The sequence below is a fragment of the Leptonychotes weddellii genome, chromosome 15 (genome assembly GCF_054177405.1).
Source record: "Leptonychotes weddellii isolate Sample4059 chromosome 15, ASM5417740v2, whole genome shotgun sequence".
NCBI lineage: Eukaryota > Metazoa > Chordata > Mammalia > Carnivora > Phocidae > Leptonychotes > Leptonychotes weddellii.
The window spans coordinates 51,218,296-51,237,563 of record NC_138383.1 but is presented as its reverse complement, the minus strand read 5'-3'; the positions used below and the strand labels follow the sequence as shown (position 1 = coordinate 51,237,563).

At 57.8% G+C, this 19,268-nt stretch overlaps 2 protein-coding genes across 3 annotated transcripts in view; one reads left to right on the top strand and one right to left on the bottom strand.

The window, feature by feature from the left end:
* The first annotated feature begins 14 nt into the window (after nucleotides 1–14).
* Nucleotides 15–13,983, top strand: CYB5D2 (cytochrome b5 domain containing 2). Its single transcript, XM_006750933.3, has 4 exons — nucleotides 15–511; nucleotides 3,620–3,760; nucleotides 6,715–6,901; nucleotides 8,245–13,983. Exons 1-4 carry the CDS (start codon nucleotides 259–261, stop codon nucleotides 8,459–8,461), a joined length of 798 nt encoding a protein of 265 aa, XP_006750996.1. The 5' UTR covers nucleotides 15–258; the 3' UTR covers nucleotides 8,462–13,983.
* ANKFY1 (ankyrin repeat and FYVE domain containing 1) overlaps nucleotides 13,925–19,268 on the bottom strand; it is a 60,982-nt gene continuing 55,638 nt past the window's right edge. Inside the window, exons 21-25 of one of the 2 annotated variants that reach the window (XR_014140675.1) lie at nucleotides 18,736–18,860; nucleotides 17,191–17,337; nucleotides 15,912–16,002; nucleotides 15,227–15,510; nucleotides 13,925–14,819 (exon numbers count right to left, since the gene is read on the bottom strand). Coding sequence is in view for 1 of the 2 variants with exons in the window: in XM_081805930.1 (XP_081662056.1) it covers nucleotides 15,378–15,510; nucleotides 15,912–16,002; nucleotides 17,191–17,337; nucleotides 18,736–18,860 (496 nt within the window). In the remaining variant the exon portion in view is untranslated. Of the gene's footprint in view, nucleotides 15,511–15,911; nucleotides 16,003–17,190; nucleotides 17,338–18,735; nucleotides 18,861–19,268 lie in introns of both variants that reach the window. The other variant, XM_081805930.1, reaches the window with a different exon arrangement.

Below are 19,268 nucleotides of genomic sequence, written 5' to 3'. Positions count from 1 at the left end.
GGCAACGGCGTGGCCGAGCCTTCGGCGCTGACACTCTCGCTCTCCACGTTCACTACCTACGCTGAAAAGAAGCGAAGCCAGGGAGTGGAGCCGGGGAGTGGTCTTTCGCCGAAGCCGTTCTCCCTTCAGTACCCCGTTGTCCCCTGGGGGGCGCGGGCGGGACGACGGGGCGTCGCGCCGGTGACGTCCGCCGGTGGCGTCGCGCGTGCGTCGCCGCCATCTTGGCCGCGGAGGGCGGGGCGGCCGCCTGCGGTCTGCATGCTGAGGCTCGGCGGGCGTGGGCTCTTGTTGGGCCTAGCCGTCGCGGCGGCGGCGGCGGCGGCGGCGGCACGGTGGATGGGCTGGTGGAGCGGCCGCGCTGGCCTTCGCCTTTTCGTCCCCGAGGAGCTGGCCCGCTACCGCGGCGGCCCCGGGGACCCGGGCCTCTACTTGGCGTTGCTCGGCCGCGTCTACGATGTGTCCTCCGGCCGGAGGCACTACGAGCCGGGGGCCCACTATAGCGGCTTCGCAGGTATCAGCGAGGGGCCGGTGCCGCCTGCGTCGTTCGCCCGTGCACTCATCCATGCGCTTGTTCGTTCGTCCATTCATTCATTCCTACGCCCTTTTCTCCGCACAGTCATCAGGCTGATGCGGGGGCCGTGCTCGGCTGCACCGTCCCGCGGGGGTCGAACGCCCGGGCGGGACGGTGGCCCGCTGTTAGCAGCCCAGCCCGTCCCCTCCCTGTCTTTCCCGGGCGTTCTTTGCGACGAAGGTTCGAGAAACAGGCTTCTGGCCGCTTGTCTGTTACCCACCGGCCGGGCAGAAGCCCCCGGACAGGTGCTCCGCGCCACACTGCGTGGCTCAGCGCGCGGCGATGCGTGGGCCGGGTCCCTGCCCGCAGGGGTCCCCTACGGACTCCAGTCATCTCTTGAGGGTGTCCCTGTCCGAGTTTCCCCGAAAAATAGTACGCTTGGTGTGAGTCGTTCTTGTTTCTGGTACAGACGCGCTTACGTCCGTTAAGGACGATCAGGTTAGAGCACAGCAAAGGTCTGGGCACCTTTACGGTCTGTCAGAACTTCGGAGAAAGCTGCACGTATGTTAGGCCTGGACCGTTTGTCAAACGAAATTTATTCTGCTGTCCTGTTCCGTAGTTGAGGGCGTTGGCGAATGGGATTCGTTGACGGGCTTTGGACCAGGACCACCAGCCTGTCCAACCAGGCTGGAGGGATAACCATGTCCCAGGTTGGATAGGAACAAACAAATGCTGAGCTTAGGGCCCGCGACTAGGCTAATGTTAAATAAGCACTTTGCATTTGTCGTCGTCTCAGAGTTGGGAAGCTGCCTCTGGTACTTAAATGCAAGTCACCTCCCGTCTCTGGGGAGAACTTCAGAAATGGAAGCCTTGACAGAGAAGGAACTCGGGTCAGTTGGTGTTGCCAAGCTCCTCAAACAGCCCAGCAAGGACAGGAGCTTACCCGGAGCTACACGGTGATCTGGAAGCAGAGCTGGGCCTGGCGTCAGGGTTCATTCACCTGCCCGTGGAGGGCAGTCTGCAGTGCACAGCCCCACGCCACCCTGGCGTAGCTGCCCCAGCAGGATGCACGAGCGTGAACGTGAAACCTTTCATCCCCGGGGCACTGTTCTTTGCAGTGTGCTCTGGCGCCTGCCGAGCTCCTCTGTGCCCGTCGTACACTCACATCTATGCACTGACCCCGGCTACGCAGCCTGCCGTGTGCCAGGTGCTGAGGAATCAGAAATCCGTGCTCCCCACCACCCGCACAGCCTCGGAGGGAAGCAGAGATGTGCACTCATGCAGTCGATACTTGTACTATTGTCTATTAAGATATAATTCACACAATGTAAAATCCACCCTTCTAAAGTATGCACTTCAGTACTTTTTAATACAGTTAGAAAGTTGTGCAAACATCAGCATCCTCTAGTTCCAGGCATTTTATCACCCCCAAAGAAACCCCATATCCGTTAGCAGTCACTCCCCAGTCCCTCCTACCCCTCAGCCCCTGGCAGCCTCTGTCCACTTGCATCTGAGGATTTGCCTGTTTGGACTTTTCATACAAGTTGGAATCATACATGAGGCCTTTTGTGTCTGGCTTCTTTCACTTAGCGCAGCATTTTCAAAGTTTGTCCAGGCTGCATCGTCACGTATCAGTGCTGCATTCCGCTTTGTGGCCAAGTAATATTCTGTTGAATGTATATACCACATTTTGTGTATTTAATCATCATTTGTTGGGCGTTTTGGTTATTTCCATTTTTGCCTATTACGAAAACACGGCTATGAACGTACATGTGCACATTTTTGTTTGGACCTATGTTTTCACTTCTCATGTAGTAATGCTTGTGTTTCGCTTTTTGAGAAACTGCCAAGTTATTTTCTAAAGTGGCTGTACTCCTACCATCAATGTAGTAGAGTTCCAGTTTCTCCACATTCTCGCCAAACTGGTCATCTTTTTGATTATAGTCATTTAGTGAGTTTGATGTGGTAGCCCATTGTGGTTTTGGTTATTTGCATTTCCCTAATAACTATGATGTTGAGCATCTTTTTATGTGCTTGTTGACCGTTTGTGTATCTTCCGTGAAGAAAGGTCTGTTCAAATCCTTTTCTGTTTTTTAATTGGATTGTCTTTGTACTTTGAGTTGTGGGAGTTCTTTGTATACTCTGGATACTAGGCCCTTATCAGATCCATGATTTGTGAATATTTTCTCCCCTTTTCACTTTCTTGATAGTGTGCTGTAGTGCACACATTACAAAAAAAAGATTTTTTAAGATTTTATTTATTTATTTGACAGAGAGACACAGCGAGAGAGGGAACACAAACGGGGAGCGGGAGAGGGAGAAGCAGGCTCTCCCACTGAGCAGGGAGCCCGATGCAGGACTCGATCCCAGGACCCCGGAATCATGACCCGAGCCGAAGGCAGACGCTTAACGACTGAGCCACCCACGCACCCCCAAAATTTAAAAATTTTGATCGAGTTTATTTTTTCTTTGTTAGCTTGTGCTTTTGGTGTCCTATCTAAGAAACCATCACCTAATCCAAGGGCACAAACATTTACACCTATGTTTTCTTCTAAGAATTTTACAGTTTGAGCTCAGACATTCATGTCATTGATCTATTTTGAGTTAATTTTATATATGTTGTGAGGTAGGGGCCCATTTTCATTCTTCTGCATGTTGCTATCCAGTTGTCCAAGCACCATTTGTTGAAAACACTATTCTTTCCCCCTTTGAATTATTGAAATAATTGTTGAGAATTGACTTACTGAAAATCAACTGTAAATGCATGGGTTTCATTCAGCCAATATTTATTGATAATTACTAAAGACTAGGCACTACCAGACACTGGGGAATCAATACTGAGTTTGGTGTGTTCTCTGCCCTGATAAAACTTGCAGACTAGTAGAAAAGGCAGACATTAGATAGTTATTACATCAACAATGAGTTATTTTGTGACAAGTGTTAAAAGGAAGACATACTTGTGTTAACATCTGTCCCAGCGAGGGGAGATGAGCTTTCCCTGGAGATGGGGATTAGGGGTTTCCAGATGATTCTCAGAAAATAGGTTCTTGAGTTGGTACAGTGCCAGCGATTTACGAGCTCATCTACTTGGAAACCTGTCTCCTGCAGGCCGGGATGCATCGAGGGCGTTTGTGACTGGGGACTACTCTGAAGCAGGCCTGGTGGACCATGTAGCTGACTTGTCGTTTTCGGAGGTGCTGACCCTTCAAAATTGGCTTTCATTCTACGAGAAGAATTACGAATTCGTTGGTAGGTATTCCACAGGTCGTTTCCATAGATTCTATTCAGTTGTCCTGCAATTTTTTAAAGGAGTTAGAGTTCTTTGGGGATTGGACTCAAGGTTAAAATCCGTACAATACCCATGAAATTTTCCCCTTAAACTCTGGTTGTTAGTGTGGCCGTGAGTCCCCGAAGGAAGTGTTTGGGGCACTTGTTTCTCTCACTCATACTCTTGGGAGAGCATGATCCTGCTGTTTGCTTTGGCCTCTGTGGCCCCAAAGCCAGGGGTTGCCTGCCACACCTTGAACCACCAGCTCCAGGAGCCTCGCTGGGTCCCAGGCATTGGGCTTCAGCACCCAGTCGGGAGGGCTCGAGGCCTACATTTGTGTGCAGTTTTGACAGATACTCTTACTTAGCCCTGTAGGGAGACCAGCATTAGTCTGTGTCCATCCCAAAGGAACTGTCTCCCAGACACTTGTTAAAGCCAGTGGTGCCGGGCAAGCAAGGAGGGAATCACCTTTGAAATAGAAAGACACCTAACAGTGTCCCAAAGAAACGTTAGACTCTAAACACTAGAGTGCTTTGTAAACACTGAAAATTGGGTTGGTTGGGGCCCTTTTCCCTCTGTGGAGCCCAACTGGACCCGCTGGCTGCCTGGGGAACATCAGTGCTCCTCACCACCAGAATGGGTCTCGGTTGGGAGCGTTCCATCTCTGCCCCTAGCACCTCTGACTGTCTGCTCTGTCTTGACCACTTGGGTTACCTTTTCTGAGAACCTTGGCCTTTGCCCGAGCTCCTCCGCTCCCTCCACATCCAGCTGACTAGAACACCCACAGTTCTTTCTGCGTCCAGCCCCCCCCACCACACACACTTGTTGGCTCCTGCCCTCCCGGCCTGCACACCCCCTTCTGGGTTTTCCTCCGGGCTGTCCCGGGCCATTCCTGACACCACAACCACGTCTGCACTGAACGGACTGAGAGCTCTCTGCAGACCTTCAGGAGGCTGGGTTCTCCCTTTTTCCCGGGAGGTTGGTTGAAATATTACCAGGTTAATAAGGAAAAGAAATCCTAACACAAAAGAAAAAGAATAGAGCCCTGAGAGTGGGCAAAGACTGCCAGACCAAACATGTCATCCTGATATTTGGGGAGCAAACTGCTGTGTTTGAACAGTGTTAGCGTATGTGTGTGAGCGTCGGGGAGGGACTGTAGTCAGTCAGCATGTATTTGAATACCTACTCTGGGTAAGTGATGGTTCTGGTCCTCATGGGGACCAGACCAGGGATGAGTTGAATGCAGGTCCTGCCCTCTTTTGGCTCGTTCTATAGGAGGTGGGCTATGTTAGGCTCTTTCGGGCCCAGTAAAGCCCCATCAGAGGAGGAAGTGAAGACAGGAAGCCATCTCGGCAGCTAGTGGCCAAGCCTCACAGGCAAATGAGATGTCTTTGTCTTCTGGATACAGTGTTGGCTTGGAGACCCAGCCGGTGGTGACCGCCATTCTCACGACACAGCTTCTCCAGCTCTTTCTCTGTTGCCTCTATGACTCCTCCCTCTCTGTGGGTCTCATGTCTAAAACTCAGCACTACAGGCTTGTCGCTGTGCACAAAGAGACCCTCTAGGAGGAAGTTTTCTGCTAGATCAACTCAGAGGCTGCGCCCTGATCCCCTCATATATTCTAATAAGCACGGAAAGTGAATGCTCTGTACTGGGCTGTTTTGAGTGCTGGGGCCTCACTGGGTGGGCAGGAGAGACATACATAAACAAGTAAACCGACCACACAATTCCAGTTGGGACTGAGTGTAAATAAAGCGGATTGATGTGTGTGGGGGGTGTGGTATGTGGCACTTTTGAGCAGATGGTCAGGGGAGGCCTGTTGGAGGGGATAGTAGGTGAGCAGAGACCGGGATGTGAGGAGCCAGTCAGACTGAGGTCTGGGAAGAGAGTATTCCAGGCTGAGGGAACAGTGCCGAGACGGGGAGCAGCTAAGCACGGTCAGCAGATAGAAAGGAAGCCAACGTGCAGGCTGTAGTTTGGGTGAGAAATGGAGAAGGTGGCCAGAACCGCGGTGTCTTCTAGAGGCCGGCCGGACGAGATTTGCTGTTGGATGGACATGAGCACAGGAAAGTGTATGTTGTATACGAAGGAGCAGCAGCTCCTAATCCAGGTCACAAGAGTGACGTAAACAGAATTGGACCAGTCGGGATGGTTGGACGTGAGGGGGGACGAAGCTGCCCCTGGTGGCCCAGTAGTGCAGGGCTCAAGGCCGCTCAGGCACCTGCTCCTCTTGGCCGGCCCTTCCAGAAGCACTTTCTGCCGCTGCTTCCTGTGGCAGGTGCTGCGGGAAGGGGCCTGCACATCAGGACTCAGAGACGAAAGTCCCTGCCCCAAAGGAGAGCTGACCCCTCTGGCTCAGGCCTGCAGGTTCATGGACCCCTTGCTGTTTCCATTCAGTTCGTGCACCGCAGGACTGAGGGAGAGAGGATGGTGGAGGGAGAGTGTGGGCGCCAGCTTCAGAGCCCTCCCAGCTACTCAGCCTCCCTGTCTCTCTCCTAGGTTGCTCTGAGGGTTTGCAGGATGTTGGTGAAGCACAAGCATAGCACCTGACCCTGAGTAAATGTTCAATAAATGACTTACTGATAGTTCTACAAGACAAAATCGTTTCACTTTGGGAAGAACTGAGCCACAAAAGTGTGACCCAATAAGCCAGTCATTTGTCATACGTTTATGGAACACGTCCCGCGTGCCTCCAGCACCGTGGAGCGCCGAGGAAGGAATTACATGCAGTTCTGCCCTCCAGGAAGCGCTGTCTGCATGTGGGGAAGGGTGGGCGGCCTCCGTATGGGGGAGTCCGCAGCTAGAGCAGTCTCGCTTCTATGTGGGGTCTTGTCAGACGTCAAGGGGTTCTTAGTCCTGAGCCAGAAACCCTGGGAGCTTGGGTTTCACCGTGGAGGTGACCGAGACCCTGACATCAGCTGTCCCGTCACCACAGGAAGGTTGATAGGACGGTTCTACGGAGAGGACGGCCTCCCTACGCCGGAACTGACCCAGGTGGAAGCCATGATCAGCCGAGCCTCGGAGGCGGGCCGGCGGGCACTGGAGGAGAAGCAGACGTTCCCACCGTGCAATGCCGAGTGGAGCTCCAGCAGGGGCAGCCGGCTCTGGTGTTCCCCGGAGAGGTACACAGGCTTCCCTCCCACACGTGACTCGGTGACACCATAACCCAGCTGTCCACCCAGGGGGACTCTTTGAAAGTACAGGCGTTCTGGGTAGCGAGGCTCAACTGGCTACGTGTCCGAGGCTTCTGGGGCCCCTGACAACCAGGTGAGATGAGGGTGGGGACCCGGGCGTGTGTTTTGCTTGCTTGCACTTCCCAAAGACCCTGGCCTGGGATGAGCAGGCCCAAGTACAGCTGCTCAGTTTGGCCTGTTGATCCATCCAAGGGCCTCTGTTCCCTCTTGTCTGCACAAATTCTGGCCGCCTACAGGGACGAGGAGGCGGGGCCGGCCCGCGGCACGAAACATGGCCATTGCTGAGTGTTTCCGAGAAGCCCTTTCCCGTAGAAATAAAGTGAGGGGAGCCCGATTAGGGTAGACGCCCCAGAGATTATTCCCGGGTTGTTTGGGGGGCAGCTGGAGGAAAAACGGGTGTTTAATCATCAGGCCCTCAATCCCCTTAACTCTGATGCAGAGGATGGGACCCCCCCCCCCCGGCACACACAGCAAGCTTCAAGGGCCTCAAGTACGAGCTCAGCTCTCCCTGAGAAGCAGGAGATCCCCTTCCTCAGGTGTAAGCTGTGTACGTCCACCCTCTTCTGTGCGGAGAGGCCTTCTTGCTCTCCTTGTGCAGGCGAGAGCCAACAGCCAAAGCTGCTAGCTTTCCCCAGGCCCAGCCCGTGTCCATCACATTTCCTCCACCTTAATTCAGGGAGCAGGTGTGGAAGGGGCAGGAAGGAAAGCTCCTGTCCAGTTTTGAAGAGACAGGGCCTGGTCTCCAGAAAGAGGGGCTCGGGGAACCTGGCCTGCCCACCTGAGGGCCTGTTTGCCGGTCTCGGTGGCCCCCTCTGGCCTCACTGCCTTCCCTCCCCCGGCGAGTCCACCCTATCCCTGTGCCTCAGCCCGGTCTGTTTTAACTCCCTTTGGAAACGACAAAGGAGTCCTGAGTTCAGACAGGGACTGGGTGTGGAGTAAGGGGCAGGGAAGGAGTACGAGAGGCGCCAGGATGCAGTGGGAGATTGGAGCCAGACACTGTTTCTGAGACGCTCACGGGCCAGTAGGGGAGAGCCTTTCCCAGGTGTTCACAGTGCGGGGAAGTAGCGCTGGCTCCTGGGAAGGCACAGGGCAGGGCCCGGGAGCACTAGGACAGCGGGGGAAGCTGGAGGAAGTCAGGAGAGCCGGCAGGATTAGGGGACGCATGCTGCAGACCGCCGCCTTGGGAAATCGCCAGGTGGCCTACCCCGCTCCCCTCCCCAGAGACTCATGAGTTCCTGCTGGTAACACGTCCTTGTTCCTTCTGTCCTCAGCGGAGGTGTGAGCAGAGACTGGATCGGTGTCCCCAGGAAGCTGTACAAGCCGGGTGCCAAGGAGCCCCACTGTGTGTGCGTGAGAACAACCGGACCCCCTAGCGACCAGTCACCGGGCCTCCCTGCAGACACGAACCGTGGGGACTTGGACCACCCCAGCTTGGGGGAGTACACGGGCTGCCCACCCCTGGCCATCACCTGCTCCTTCCCGCTGTGAGCCCGTGCCCCAGATGGTGATAACCCACAGGGAACCCTGCCTGGAAGCACGCTGCCCACACTCTGCAAACATGGCCCACACCCCTCACCGAGGGCTCACCCTCCTGTGCCTGAGACCAGAGCGCGCCGGCCTGCCCGGTACCTGTCAGCCTGTTTGTGATCTACTCGCCATCCTTCTTCAGAGCCCTCAGACGGTAATGCGCGCAAATCTGACCAACTCAAAACTAACTGGGCTGCCATGCCCGACCTGTAACTCCCCACCCGGCTAGGGCACTGGGGGCACTGGCCAATCGGAGACAGGCAGACGCGTCCAGAGAAGCCACGGATCATTCAGAGCGTCCATGTAACTCTTCTAGGTTCCCCTGATTTTACCTCCGCCCCGAGCCAAGCCACACCCAGCTGATGGGAGCCGAGCCCAACCGGGAGGGGGAACAATGAAACAGGGCAGGCTAATCCTGGAGGGGAAGGGCTTTCGCTTATACGGAGGCAGCAAATCCAGACGCCTCCGAGCAGCAGTTTGAAGTGAGGATATTCTCTCTTAAACATTTAGAATTAGGTGTGGGAAAAGTCTGCTTTTTGATCAAAAAGTAGTTTCTCTGCTGTGATGCCTCTCCCGGTGGGGTGTGTGTCCAGGGCAACCCATCACCTCTACGCCGACCCCACTGACCGGAGGAGCTTCTTACTGGGGACCTCCCCTGCCGCCCCCCCGCCCCCCTGCCTCACGGCGCTTCCCCCTCCTGAAGGAAACCCTCCTCTGTGGCACTGATCTACTTGTGGCCACACTGCGTGTACTCAGGATCCTTGCTCCCCAGCCCCCCTCGGCTGTGCAGCAGGCTAGACTCTGCCCTCCTCACCCCACGGCCATGGCCGTCCGGGACTGGCCCACACCTGACGGCCTCCGGGAAACCCTCCCTTGGCCCTTGTCTGATTCCCTTTTCTCCCCCAGGCACCCCTCTCGGCCCATGAGCCCCCCCACCAGGTCTCCTCACTCCCACCTCAGCTGCATCCAGATAGGCGGCTCCTTGGAGCGCGTCCTAGGCACCCAGACTCCACGCTTCCGGAATTCAGTCACCTTGTGATGTCACACCAAGTGAGGACCCCGGCAGCCATCCAGGACGCCTTCCTCTGCTCCTCCCCTCCTCCCACCCCATCTCAGGGCCCCGGCTCTCCCCCCACCCCCCCCCCAGCAGCCTCCCCAGCTCCGGGCTGTCCTTTCTCGCATGGAAGCAGCAAGTCTCACTGTCCTCTCCCACGCCGCCCTCCGCCCTGTTGTGAGCGGTCACCCTGGATGACCAGGGCACCCCCCCCCTCACCTTCAGTGACTTACCACGTCCACGGCCCTCCCACCACCTCCCCGTGCACCGGGGCACCCTTCCCTGCAGCCTCGTCCACCGCACCGTGCCTGCGGAACCTCCGCCAGGCTGCCCCTCCTGCCTGGACTGGCACCTCTCGGGAGGCAGGCACCTGCGCTCGCCTGGCCTGCCTGCAGCCTTGTTCTCTTGTAAAACGACAACCCGGGTTTCCCGTCCGCCCCTCTCCCTGCACAAGGACGGAGGGCTCCCCAGCTTGGTGTCCTGCACCCCCAATACCCAGCACGGGGTGTAAGTGCGCGAGTTAGCTCTTAGTCTGCAGATGAGGCAGCACAGAGCAGTGCAGCTGAGCCTCAAACTCCAGGTTCTTGCCCCGACTCCATGCTGTTTGCACCCCTCCATAGCTCGCTGTGTCCCTGTGGGGTGGGAGGGGGCAGGCAAGGCTCACCTCGGGGAGGTTACAGTGGGTGACAGGAGCCCCGCTAGAGCCCTAGAGGCCATCCTCGGGGTGGGAGTGAGGGACAGTGGGGGGGCCAGGTGCAGAGGAGTTCAGACCCTCCCAAAACATACTGAAAATAGAAATGAACGGAACAAGGCACCCTGTCATCCCAGCCGAGTGTGGCCGGGGAGGGCCCTGGGCACCCACTCTCTGCCGGACTGCAGGCTGCTCACTTCCTCTTTGCCGCCACCATGTACTTTATCGCGAAGAGCTCCTTGTGTTGGGGTGGCGGTCGAATCTTCAAAGGGCTCAGCCGTGATGACGCTTGTGGTTACTGGAGCAGTCGCTCTGCTTCGTCCTTCCAGAGTGGCCCCAGGGCAGAGCTCTGGTGGACGGAGGCAGGTCCCCCAGGACAGCTCTGGCAGGGATGACTCGCTGGAGAGGGAGATGATGCTGGGTAGGGGGCTTCATCTGTTCTCATGTAACCTCTCTGCCAGCCTTGAGAGGGTCCGGAGAAGGAGCACGACAGAGCTGAGCTGTTCCCCCACATCTGCTTTCCTGCTGCCCCCACGAGCAGGGCTGCGTTGAGCATGCTGGGCAGCTGCCCGCCCCCACCCAGGAGTGGAGCGCCTGGGGTCAAAAGGGAGCCATACCAGACCATCGCCCATCCCCGGCTCCTTTAGCTCTGGGACAACTGGGATCTGAAAGACCCCATGCACGGGTTGGGGACCTGTCCAGAAATCCGTGGTGGCCCTCAGAGGAGGATGAAGCGAACGCCCCACCCCTGTCTTGAGAGCTCCCCCAGCAGCAGAGGCCCCAGACTCCTGCAGGGAAACCGCAGACGTTGCTCCCATCAGCCCCCACTGGAGGGGACTCTATGTCCTTGCATGAGAGGAGGTGCACGTTACCCATTTCTGATGACCTCCCTCAAGGAAAGAAACCGTATGAGCCAGGAAGGACCGTGGTCGCCACCCTGGCTTTATGGGTGCAGACTAAGGCCCAGAAGTTAGGATACTTGCCCAATACTGCCAGCGAATCAGTAATAGAACGAAAACCCAGTGCTCTTCCCCGGCTGGGCAACAGTGTGGGAGTCTATGCAGGCCCGGTTCTTGTTTGTACTCACATATTAGGACTAGTGGTCCCCTCAAGGGCGGCTGTTAGGTTTACAGGAGACTGCCCTGTGGAAGCACTTAACAGTGCTCGTTAACCATGTGAAAAGCCAGCAGAGAACGAGCTCTGTCTCCACAGCTGGTCTGAACCAGGGGGGAGCAAGCTGGAAGACAAGAGAAAGAAAGGGAGCGCGTCCGTCCCAGCACGTGCAACGGCCGGGGCAGCGGGGGGTGGGCAGGGGCGGCAGCTAGATTTGTATGATCTACTCGGGTGTTGTGGGCCCCTCGACTTCACACCTTCCCTAGTGTTCTCTGAAACCCCCAGTGCCAGTCCTCCCTCTAGACCACGACCAGCAGAACCCTCGCCGGGGCTGGAGCCTCCAGAGGAGTCAAGAGGGAGCGCGGCCACCCCCGCAGCCTGGGCTGACGCCGCTTCAGGCAGCCGGTCGGTTATGCCTAAAACAGCTACTTTTTGACTGCTGTCGCCAACGTGCTTCTGAAAAGTGTCGGAAATCCAAACTTCCCTAGAGGGTGAGCTATTTAAGGAACGTGTTCACGTGTCAGGAGTTAATGGGTTGGCCCGGTGAAGGGTATTAAGGCGGGCACAATTCTGCACGGAGCACTGGGTGCTACATGCGAACAACGAACCATGGAACACTGCATCAAAAAAAAAAAAAATCCGTTTTTAATGCTTATTGGTGCTTCGGCATTAAAAACTACAAATGTCTTATTAAAGTTTCCACTTGAAATGCACAATTTTACCTCATTTTATTGTAAGGAATTGTTACAGAAAATGCAAGTATCAGTATTTGAAGATACATTCCATTACGTGGACTCCAAAGAAACAACGCCGATCAAAGCGTCCTGGTCCTACACACGACACAGAGGTCCCGCACTGAGCACCGCGCCCTGGACGGCTTGGAAGCCCAAGCGACCCACCCGCACGTGCGCCTTCAGTTCCTGCCCCCTGCCGCCCTGCCCCCGGCCTCACGCATCCGCCCCAAGGGGACAAGCCACGAAGTCGAGCGGTCCAGGTGTGTGGTGTGCAACGGGTCAGCGTGTGATTTATACCACAAAGGGACCGTCCGGGCAGTGATCTTCCAGAGAAAGTCGTTAAGGCATCCATGACAACTTCGGGGAATTCATTAAGTGCTTTTATCTCGTCAAGCAGTCAGCTCTTCACAAACTACTTTATTAAATTACAACGAGAATGTGGCTTCCACGCCCCTCCTCTTCCGCGGCCGGCGAGAGCGGTCCCAGCGCCGCAAGAAGCCTTGTGTCAGGAGCCACTTCGGTGCCCGTCGTGGCAGCGTCTCACTCACCTGCCACCTGGGGGCTCGGTGCCCCTTTCGGGTCTAAGCATCCCCCAGCCCCTCCCGAGGCTTTCCCTCCACCTCGCGCCCAAGGGCAAGATCAGCGCGGAATCATTCGGTGGCACGGGCGGGGGCCGCGAGCGGAGCGGGGGCGAACCCGCCGGCCCGCTGGGCTCCGCGCAGGCACGGCCACAAATGACCCGGGGCTGAGGTAGAGGACTAGCGGGCACGGGGAGCCCGCTGCTGGAGAGAGCACGGCAGGCGAGCCTCGACCAAACCGCGGCCTGGGGCGGGCAGCGCGCGGGCAGCAAACTGCAGATGCAACACACGTTCTGATGCGTCACGCGGAGAGACACGCTACCGTCACCGAGAACTAGAAAGTCCTAAGTGGAGGCACTTGAGTTGGGTGGGTGTTCCCGCGCCGGAGGATCGCAGCAAGCCGGCCACTGGGCGCACGCGCAGCGCGGGCCAGAGACCGCGGAGAACGCTGTCCCGCGGGCCGGGCGGTGAGCAGGCGGCAGGCAGGGCTGACGCCGCGCCACAACGTTCGCGGGTGCACACACCGCGTTTCGGAAAGTTTATTCCTCACACCTGGCAGCTCTGAATAAAACTGAGATTCCGCTACTAGTGTTTAAGCTACGGATTAAACTGTAACGACAACAGCCCTGCGGTTCCACAGCGCGTCGAGGGCCAGCAAGGGCGGTGCCGGGGGGGGTCCCACGGGCAGCCGCACGCAGCCCAGCGAGCACCCCCGCGGCCCCGGAGGCCCCCCGAGGCTGTGCAAAGGGGCCCCGTCTACACGTGCAAGGGCGCAGCCTGAAGCCGGCGCAGAACTCACAAAATGCTCCCCCGTTCCGTGGCTGCTCGGTACCACAGCCGTCCCTGGACTCCGTGAAGAAACAGAAGCTGGACTCGACATATTCTAAACACGCCTTTGAAGATTTTTAAGTGCAATAAGAGGCAAGATTGTTACTAAAACTGGTAAAGGCAGGGCGGGAGCTAGACCGTCAGCCTCACCCATGATGGACTTCCCATCCTCCGCGCTCCACCATGAACATGGAAAGAGCGAGTATAAAAGTACCAACTACACAACCAGGCCACCTCACGAAGCCCTGCTTCCTCGTGGCCCCGTCAGGCACCAGAAAACAGAAGCTGACCACAGGCCTCACGTAGGCAAGTGTCTGCCAAGACCAGCTGTTCCTCTGTAAAAAGTCTATAGGAAATGTGACACAGACTTAGGGGACTGGGGAACTCTTCTAATTTTTTCTTTTAAACATTGTGCACAAGCTCGTATTAACATAGAAAGCTTATATATTTCATAAATCACAGAAATATTAAAAAGTAGCACTCTGGTTTATCAGCTCATTTTACACACACATTTAGGCAACAAAATGTATAAATCTACAGCAACAGAAAGAACATACTACCCAAAAAAATATTTAGTCCCTTTACACATATACCCATACTTCATTAATGCAAAAACAATGTAGTGGTTGTTAAATGTCTGAAAAATCAGCATTACGATCGAGACTGTTAATCTCTGAGAGTAACTTAGGAACACACATGTTCATCTCAGGGTTTCTTTCTTTAAAGCAGTGCTAGAAGTTTCTCTTTAAATGTACATTTTTAAAAAACTGGCCAAACCTTCCAAGGGAGACGTTCAGCGCCACAGGGTTAGCATACGCACTAGCAGCGACTAGGGCCAGGAGGCTCTGGGGCCTCATTCCGCGGACGAGCCAGCGTGTTCCCAACCGGCTCGCACCTGCTAGGCGGGGCAAGCCCCTGGGAACTCGGGATTCCTGCACCTGCCGGCCTGAGGCTGCACGATCCCCTCCCCACCGCTGGGCCCGGGTGACACTCTTGCTCCCAGGGCCACTCCGCAGCTCCCTGTGCACTGAGGTCCCATCAGAGCTGATCGTCAGAATCACTAATGCGTGGATGTGTGAGGCTACTTCTGAATGTGGATTTTTAAATCGGAATCAGCCATAATGCAGCTATGTTTTTTAAAAAGTGCAGCACAATCAAAGTGCACCTCCACCACCATGCCCCGGTGGCAGAGCGAGGCCTCCACAGACAGGACACAGCCAGACGAGAGAACGAGACGCTGCACTCCTGAACCCAGGAGCGTGAAGACGGGTAAAGCTTTCAGTTGTTAAGGCCACGATTTTTCAGCTCTCATCTTTGAACCCTGTTTAGAAAGATTTCACCTTTTTTAAAGGGGCAGCTCACTAAAAAAATCTCAGCTTAGGTTAAAAAAAAAAAAAAAAGGACTTCGGGCAAGAGTATCCTATGATCTTTATGAAAACGCTGCGCACTGCCACTTACCCAGAGTGAAGACAGCGCTCACCGAGCGGCCAGACGCCCGCCTCCCCCTGCGGGGCTCTGACCGCCCGTCCGCCCGCCCGCGCAGGAAGACCACGGCAATGGTCGACACGGACACTAAGCTACTGGGAGGGGACTGGTTTTCCGAGTGTCCTCGTAAGTTGCAAGCAGACTGGGGTCCAACTCCTGTCACAGGTGCCACTGAGGCGACAAGGCCTGCCCCCCCGAGTCATCCAGTGACCTCGATCCCAGCCGGACACACGGACAACCCACCGGATCCTTGAGATGGGGTCAATCACACCGGGGTCCTTAATCGCTCAGTCTGTTCCGCAGGAAGACGGGCCGGCAACCCCTGCTCTGGGTGGTCGGGCTGGAGAGCAGAACAGCTGCTGGGGAGGCGACCGGGGTGTGGCCTGGGGGCCCCCTAAGAGACCCCCCCCAGAGTCAGTACATCAAAGCAAATGTTGCAAACTCGCACGGGCTTGTTCAGGTCAAACTTTATAATAGGAATCTCCTTGGTCGAGCATTTATGGCAAAGAAGGCGTCCGCAGTGGCGGCTGTGGAAGCAAAGCAAGGGGGTGTGAGGGGGGCCTCCAGCAGCCCCGGCGGCGCCCATCAGGTGTGCCTGCCGCCCACCAACCCGCGTCCCACCGCGTCAGTGCGAACGCGATCCTGGCCTGCGGGCACGTCACAGGGCTGGCGGGGAAGGCTCTTCAGGATCGAGCGCCCCTCGGCGACAGCCAAGGAAGGGCTCTTTCTGCCGGGGCCCGGGGCCCGGCTCCTCGGCTCTCGGGAGGGCAGGCCCCACCCTCCCCACGCACCGCCTGCCACGGCATCGCCCCACCTGCTCAGGCTCCGCGCGGGGCCCTGGCGGGGTCACGGCTCCTCGCGGAGAAAGGCGGAAGCAGGGACGGGCAGCAGTGCCATCGCCCCCTGGCGAGCAGCCCCGGGGCCTTACCAGTGATGTTTGCGAGTCGTGACTCCAAACTTGGCGGCACACTCGTAACAGGTGGACCCGTCGCACCACGGAGGCTCCTTGGACAGCATGTCTGCGAGGACAGGCGGAGAGAACCCGTCCCCATCAGCGACCGTGCCAGGTGGCCCGGGGGCCATCGCAGTGACACGTGGGCGCAAAGGCAACGCGCTCTGAGCCGCCAGGGAAAGCGTACTGCGGAGGTCCTGGAGCCCCAGCACTTGCCAGGAGGGCTGCGGCAGGAGGGGTGGTGCTCGAGGCGTCCGTGGGGGACACGGGGGGTCAGGGGCGGCCAGACCGGGAGGCCCACCGGGAGAGACTGGCGGCCGGGGAGACCGGCGGGGGCTGCACGGCGAGGGGCCCGTGGGGGAGGAGCAGGTCTGCGAGAGCGGGTGGCTGCAAAGGTGGCGGAGGGGCCGGGTCTGTGGCGTGGGCGCCGGCAGAAGGGGCAGGAGCGCCGAGCCGGGGCGGGTGAGGGCTCGGTGCGAGCTGCAGAGCCCTCGGGCTGGGAGCGATCAGCACGGGTAGCAGAACCACGCCAGCCCTCCGCCAGCCCTCCGCCACTCGCAAGTGCTCGGCCCGCGCACGCCGCTGAGCTCACGGGGAGGGGGCAGCGCGCGACCGGTCTCTGCCAGCACTTTCCACACCGGCGCCCAGGAGGCGGCGCCCGTTCCGAGCTCTGAGAGGGCGGCCCACGTGCACGGCAAACAGCGCTCCGCTGCGGGGCGCGCGGGGACGCGGGCCACGTCACCCACGCCAACGTCACGGAGCTGCGAGGAGCCTGGGAGCGCGTGCCTCTGCCCAGACTCTGGCCCAGTAACGCCGTGCCGCTGCCACCTCGGCGGGGACGCAGCGACACTGGCAAACACAAGACCACCCAGAGTGCACGCTCCTCACTACAGAAGGAACGCAGGACGGGTCAGTGGGGCAGAGGCAGAGGGCTGTCCCGAAGGACGCAGAGCCTGCACCGGTGGAAGGATGAGGGATGTGCAGAGAAGCTGCCGGGGGCCGAGCAAGGGTGACCTGCCCCCACAAACAGACGCATTTGTGAGTTTACGGATCGCGGTGGGACCGGGGGGCGGACAGGGCCCCGCGCGCTCTGGAGACTGCTCACGGCTCCTCTCGCAGCACAGCCCTCACGGCAAGTCCTACACGGGGCCAGGGAGACCGCGGGTGCGTTCTGGGGTTCCGAGGTCACCAGGACATCTGAACGACCCACACCGTGACTGTGCCTGCCCTGCAGGGGCAGGAAGGAGCCACTCACCTAACAGTCTGAACAGAAGCTGCTTGGTGGCAACCTGGTAGTTGAAGATGTTGACTCCCTGGTTATTGCTGACCCCAAGGCGAGCCCCGGAGCGGACGACGGCACGGCACAGGTTGGCGTTCCCTTTCATGTATGCCAAGAGCAGCACTGGAAAACAAAACCACAGGCAGGGCTCCTTCCCACCCGGGCCCAGCTGAGGGCAGGACAGGCCCTGACCGCGTGTGTCGGCAAGGTCCCCACGCACACTCTGGGGCGACGTCCACGGGAGATGCAGCTTTGCCCGGCTGAGGGCCACCGAGCACTCTGCTCCAAGAGAAGTGAGCGGGGGCCACACGCTGAAGAGAACATTGGCATGAGCACAGGGAGTCAAAGCTCTCTCGTCACCTAAAGACCGGTGACGTGTGTACACAGGGGGAGAAGCATCAGCACGCTCGTCCTCCAGAAGTCCTTCCACCCCAGGGAAGCCTCTTGTGTGCAGGCACCGGCCCCACCGGCCCCGTGGGCGCCCAGGCTCCGGCCGGGCCTGCTGCTGGCCCCTCGCTTCCCGCCCCGGCACCCTGCGTTTAATTCCTTTCACTTCGTTCTCTGAACGGTGCAGTCGGACAGGGGTCACTTCACACGAGGAAAGAGGCACAGAGAGGATACAAAATTACCCAGTGTCACCACCCAGAACAGGACAGAGCCAGGCACCAGGACCCAGGCCTGGGTACTGGAAGCCTGAGGAGAAGCGCCTGCCTGCCCGTCGCCGGCTCCTGGACAGCGGCCTGCGTGGCAGCGGGTGCTGGGCCCGCAGCTCACCCCCGCGGCCGACTGCCTCGGGCTCAGGCTCATCACAACACATTCATGGGGCGAGACCAAGAACGAGGACAGAATACTTGGTGCCGCCAAGGTTCGGGACGCTCCTGGGAGACTACACCGCTGCCAAAGGCCGAGGCGGCTCTGTTTGGCGGGAGGGAGAACGCACGGGAACACGGCAGCAGCACAAGGCTCCGGGGCCCCGGACTGGGAACAGAGAGATGTGGGTTTCACCTCTGTTTCCCTACTTGAAAAATGGGGACACGCTACCTGCACTGCTGACAAGAATACAAATGCAAGAGTCCATCACAAACGTGGTGACAGCTACACGAATTAACGCCGTGACCGTGGGCAGCCGAGCAGCACCACGGGAGGGGCCTCAGTAAGACGCCCGCCCCACTCGGTGTGCAACTGGCCACGTTTTCAAAGCCCATCAACACACACGGCAGCATTCCCTCCTCCTGAGGCGCGTGCAGGGACAGACAAAGGGGAGAGGAGGACCGAAAACACAGACGGGCAGGCGTGCGGACAGGAGTATATGGCCTGGGAGGGGAGCTCTAGACGCTTCCGACGTGTGTGTGTCCCAGTGAGACACTGGAGCGCCGTGGCGGCACCGACAACAGATGCTCCGAGAACCCCGCCCAACGCGCCAGGCGGAGCGCCCTTCGAGGGTGGCATGTGCGCCCGGGCTCTTGTCCTTCCGGGAAGCGGGAGCCCAGCGAGACGGGACATCCTCGCAGGCTGACGTACCTGTGTTTCCTTCCGCGTCCGGTTTATCCAGAGGGTACTCAGGCATGCACTCCAGGAACAGCTCGAAGATGGTTGCCGCGTTCTCTCTGCCATACTGCCCCAGGATGTGCAGTGGTGACTGGCCTCTGACGAAGCAAGTGGGAAAAGCTGGGTTACAGGTCAGCCACAGTCCCCACGCACAGAAGATGTAACCTGAACTCTGTGATGCCGGATAAATTTAAGGACACCTAGTAGGTCACAGAAGTTTTTCCACAAACTATTTTTCAAAAAGAAACATTCCGAGGTACCAAAATTGGTCAAGTGCCCTAGTGGCCAGTGACTTTTTTTTTTTCATTATGTTACGTTAGTCACCATACAGTACATTAGTTTTTGATGTACTGATCCACGATCCACTCCTCTCGTGTAACACCCAGTGCTCCATGCAGTATGTGCCCTCCTTAATACCCATCACCGGGCTAACCCATCCTCCCACCCCCCTCCCCTCTAAAACCCTGTTTGTTTCTCAGAGTCCATAGTCTCTCATGGTTCATCTC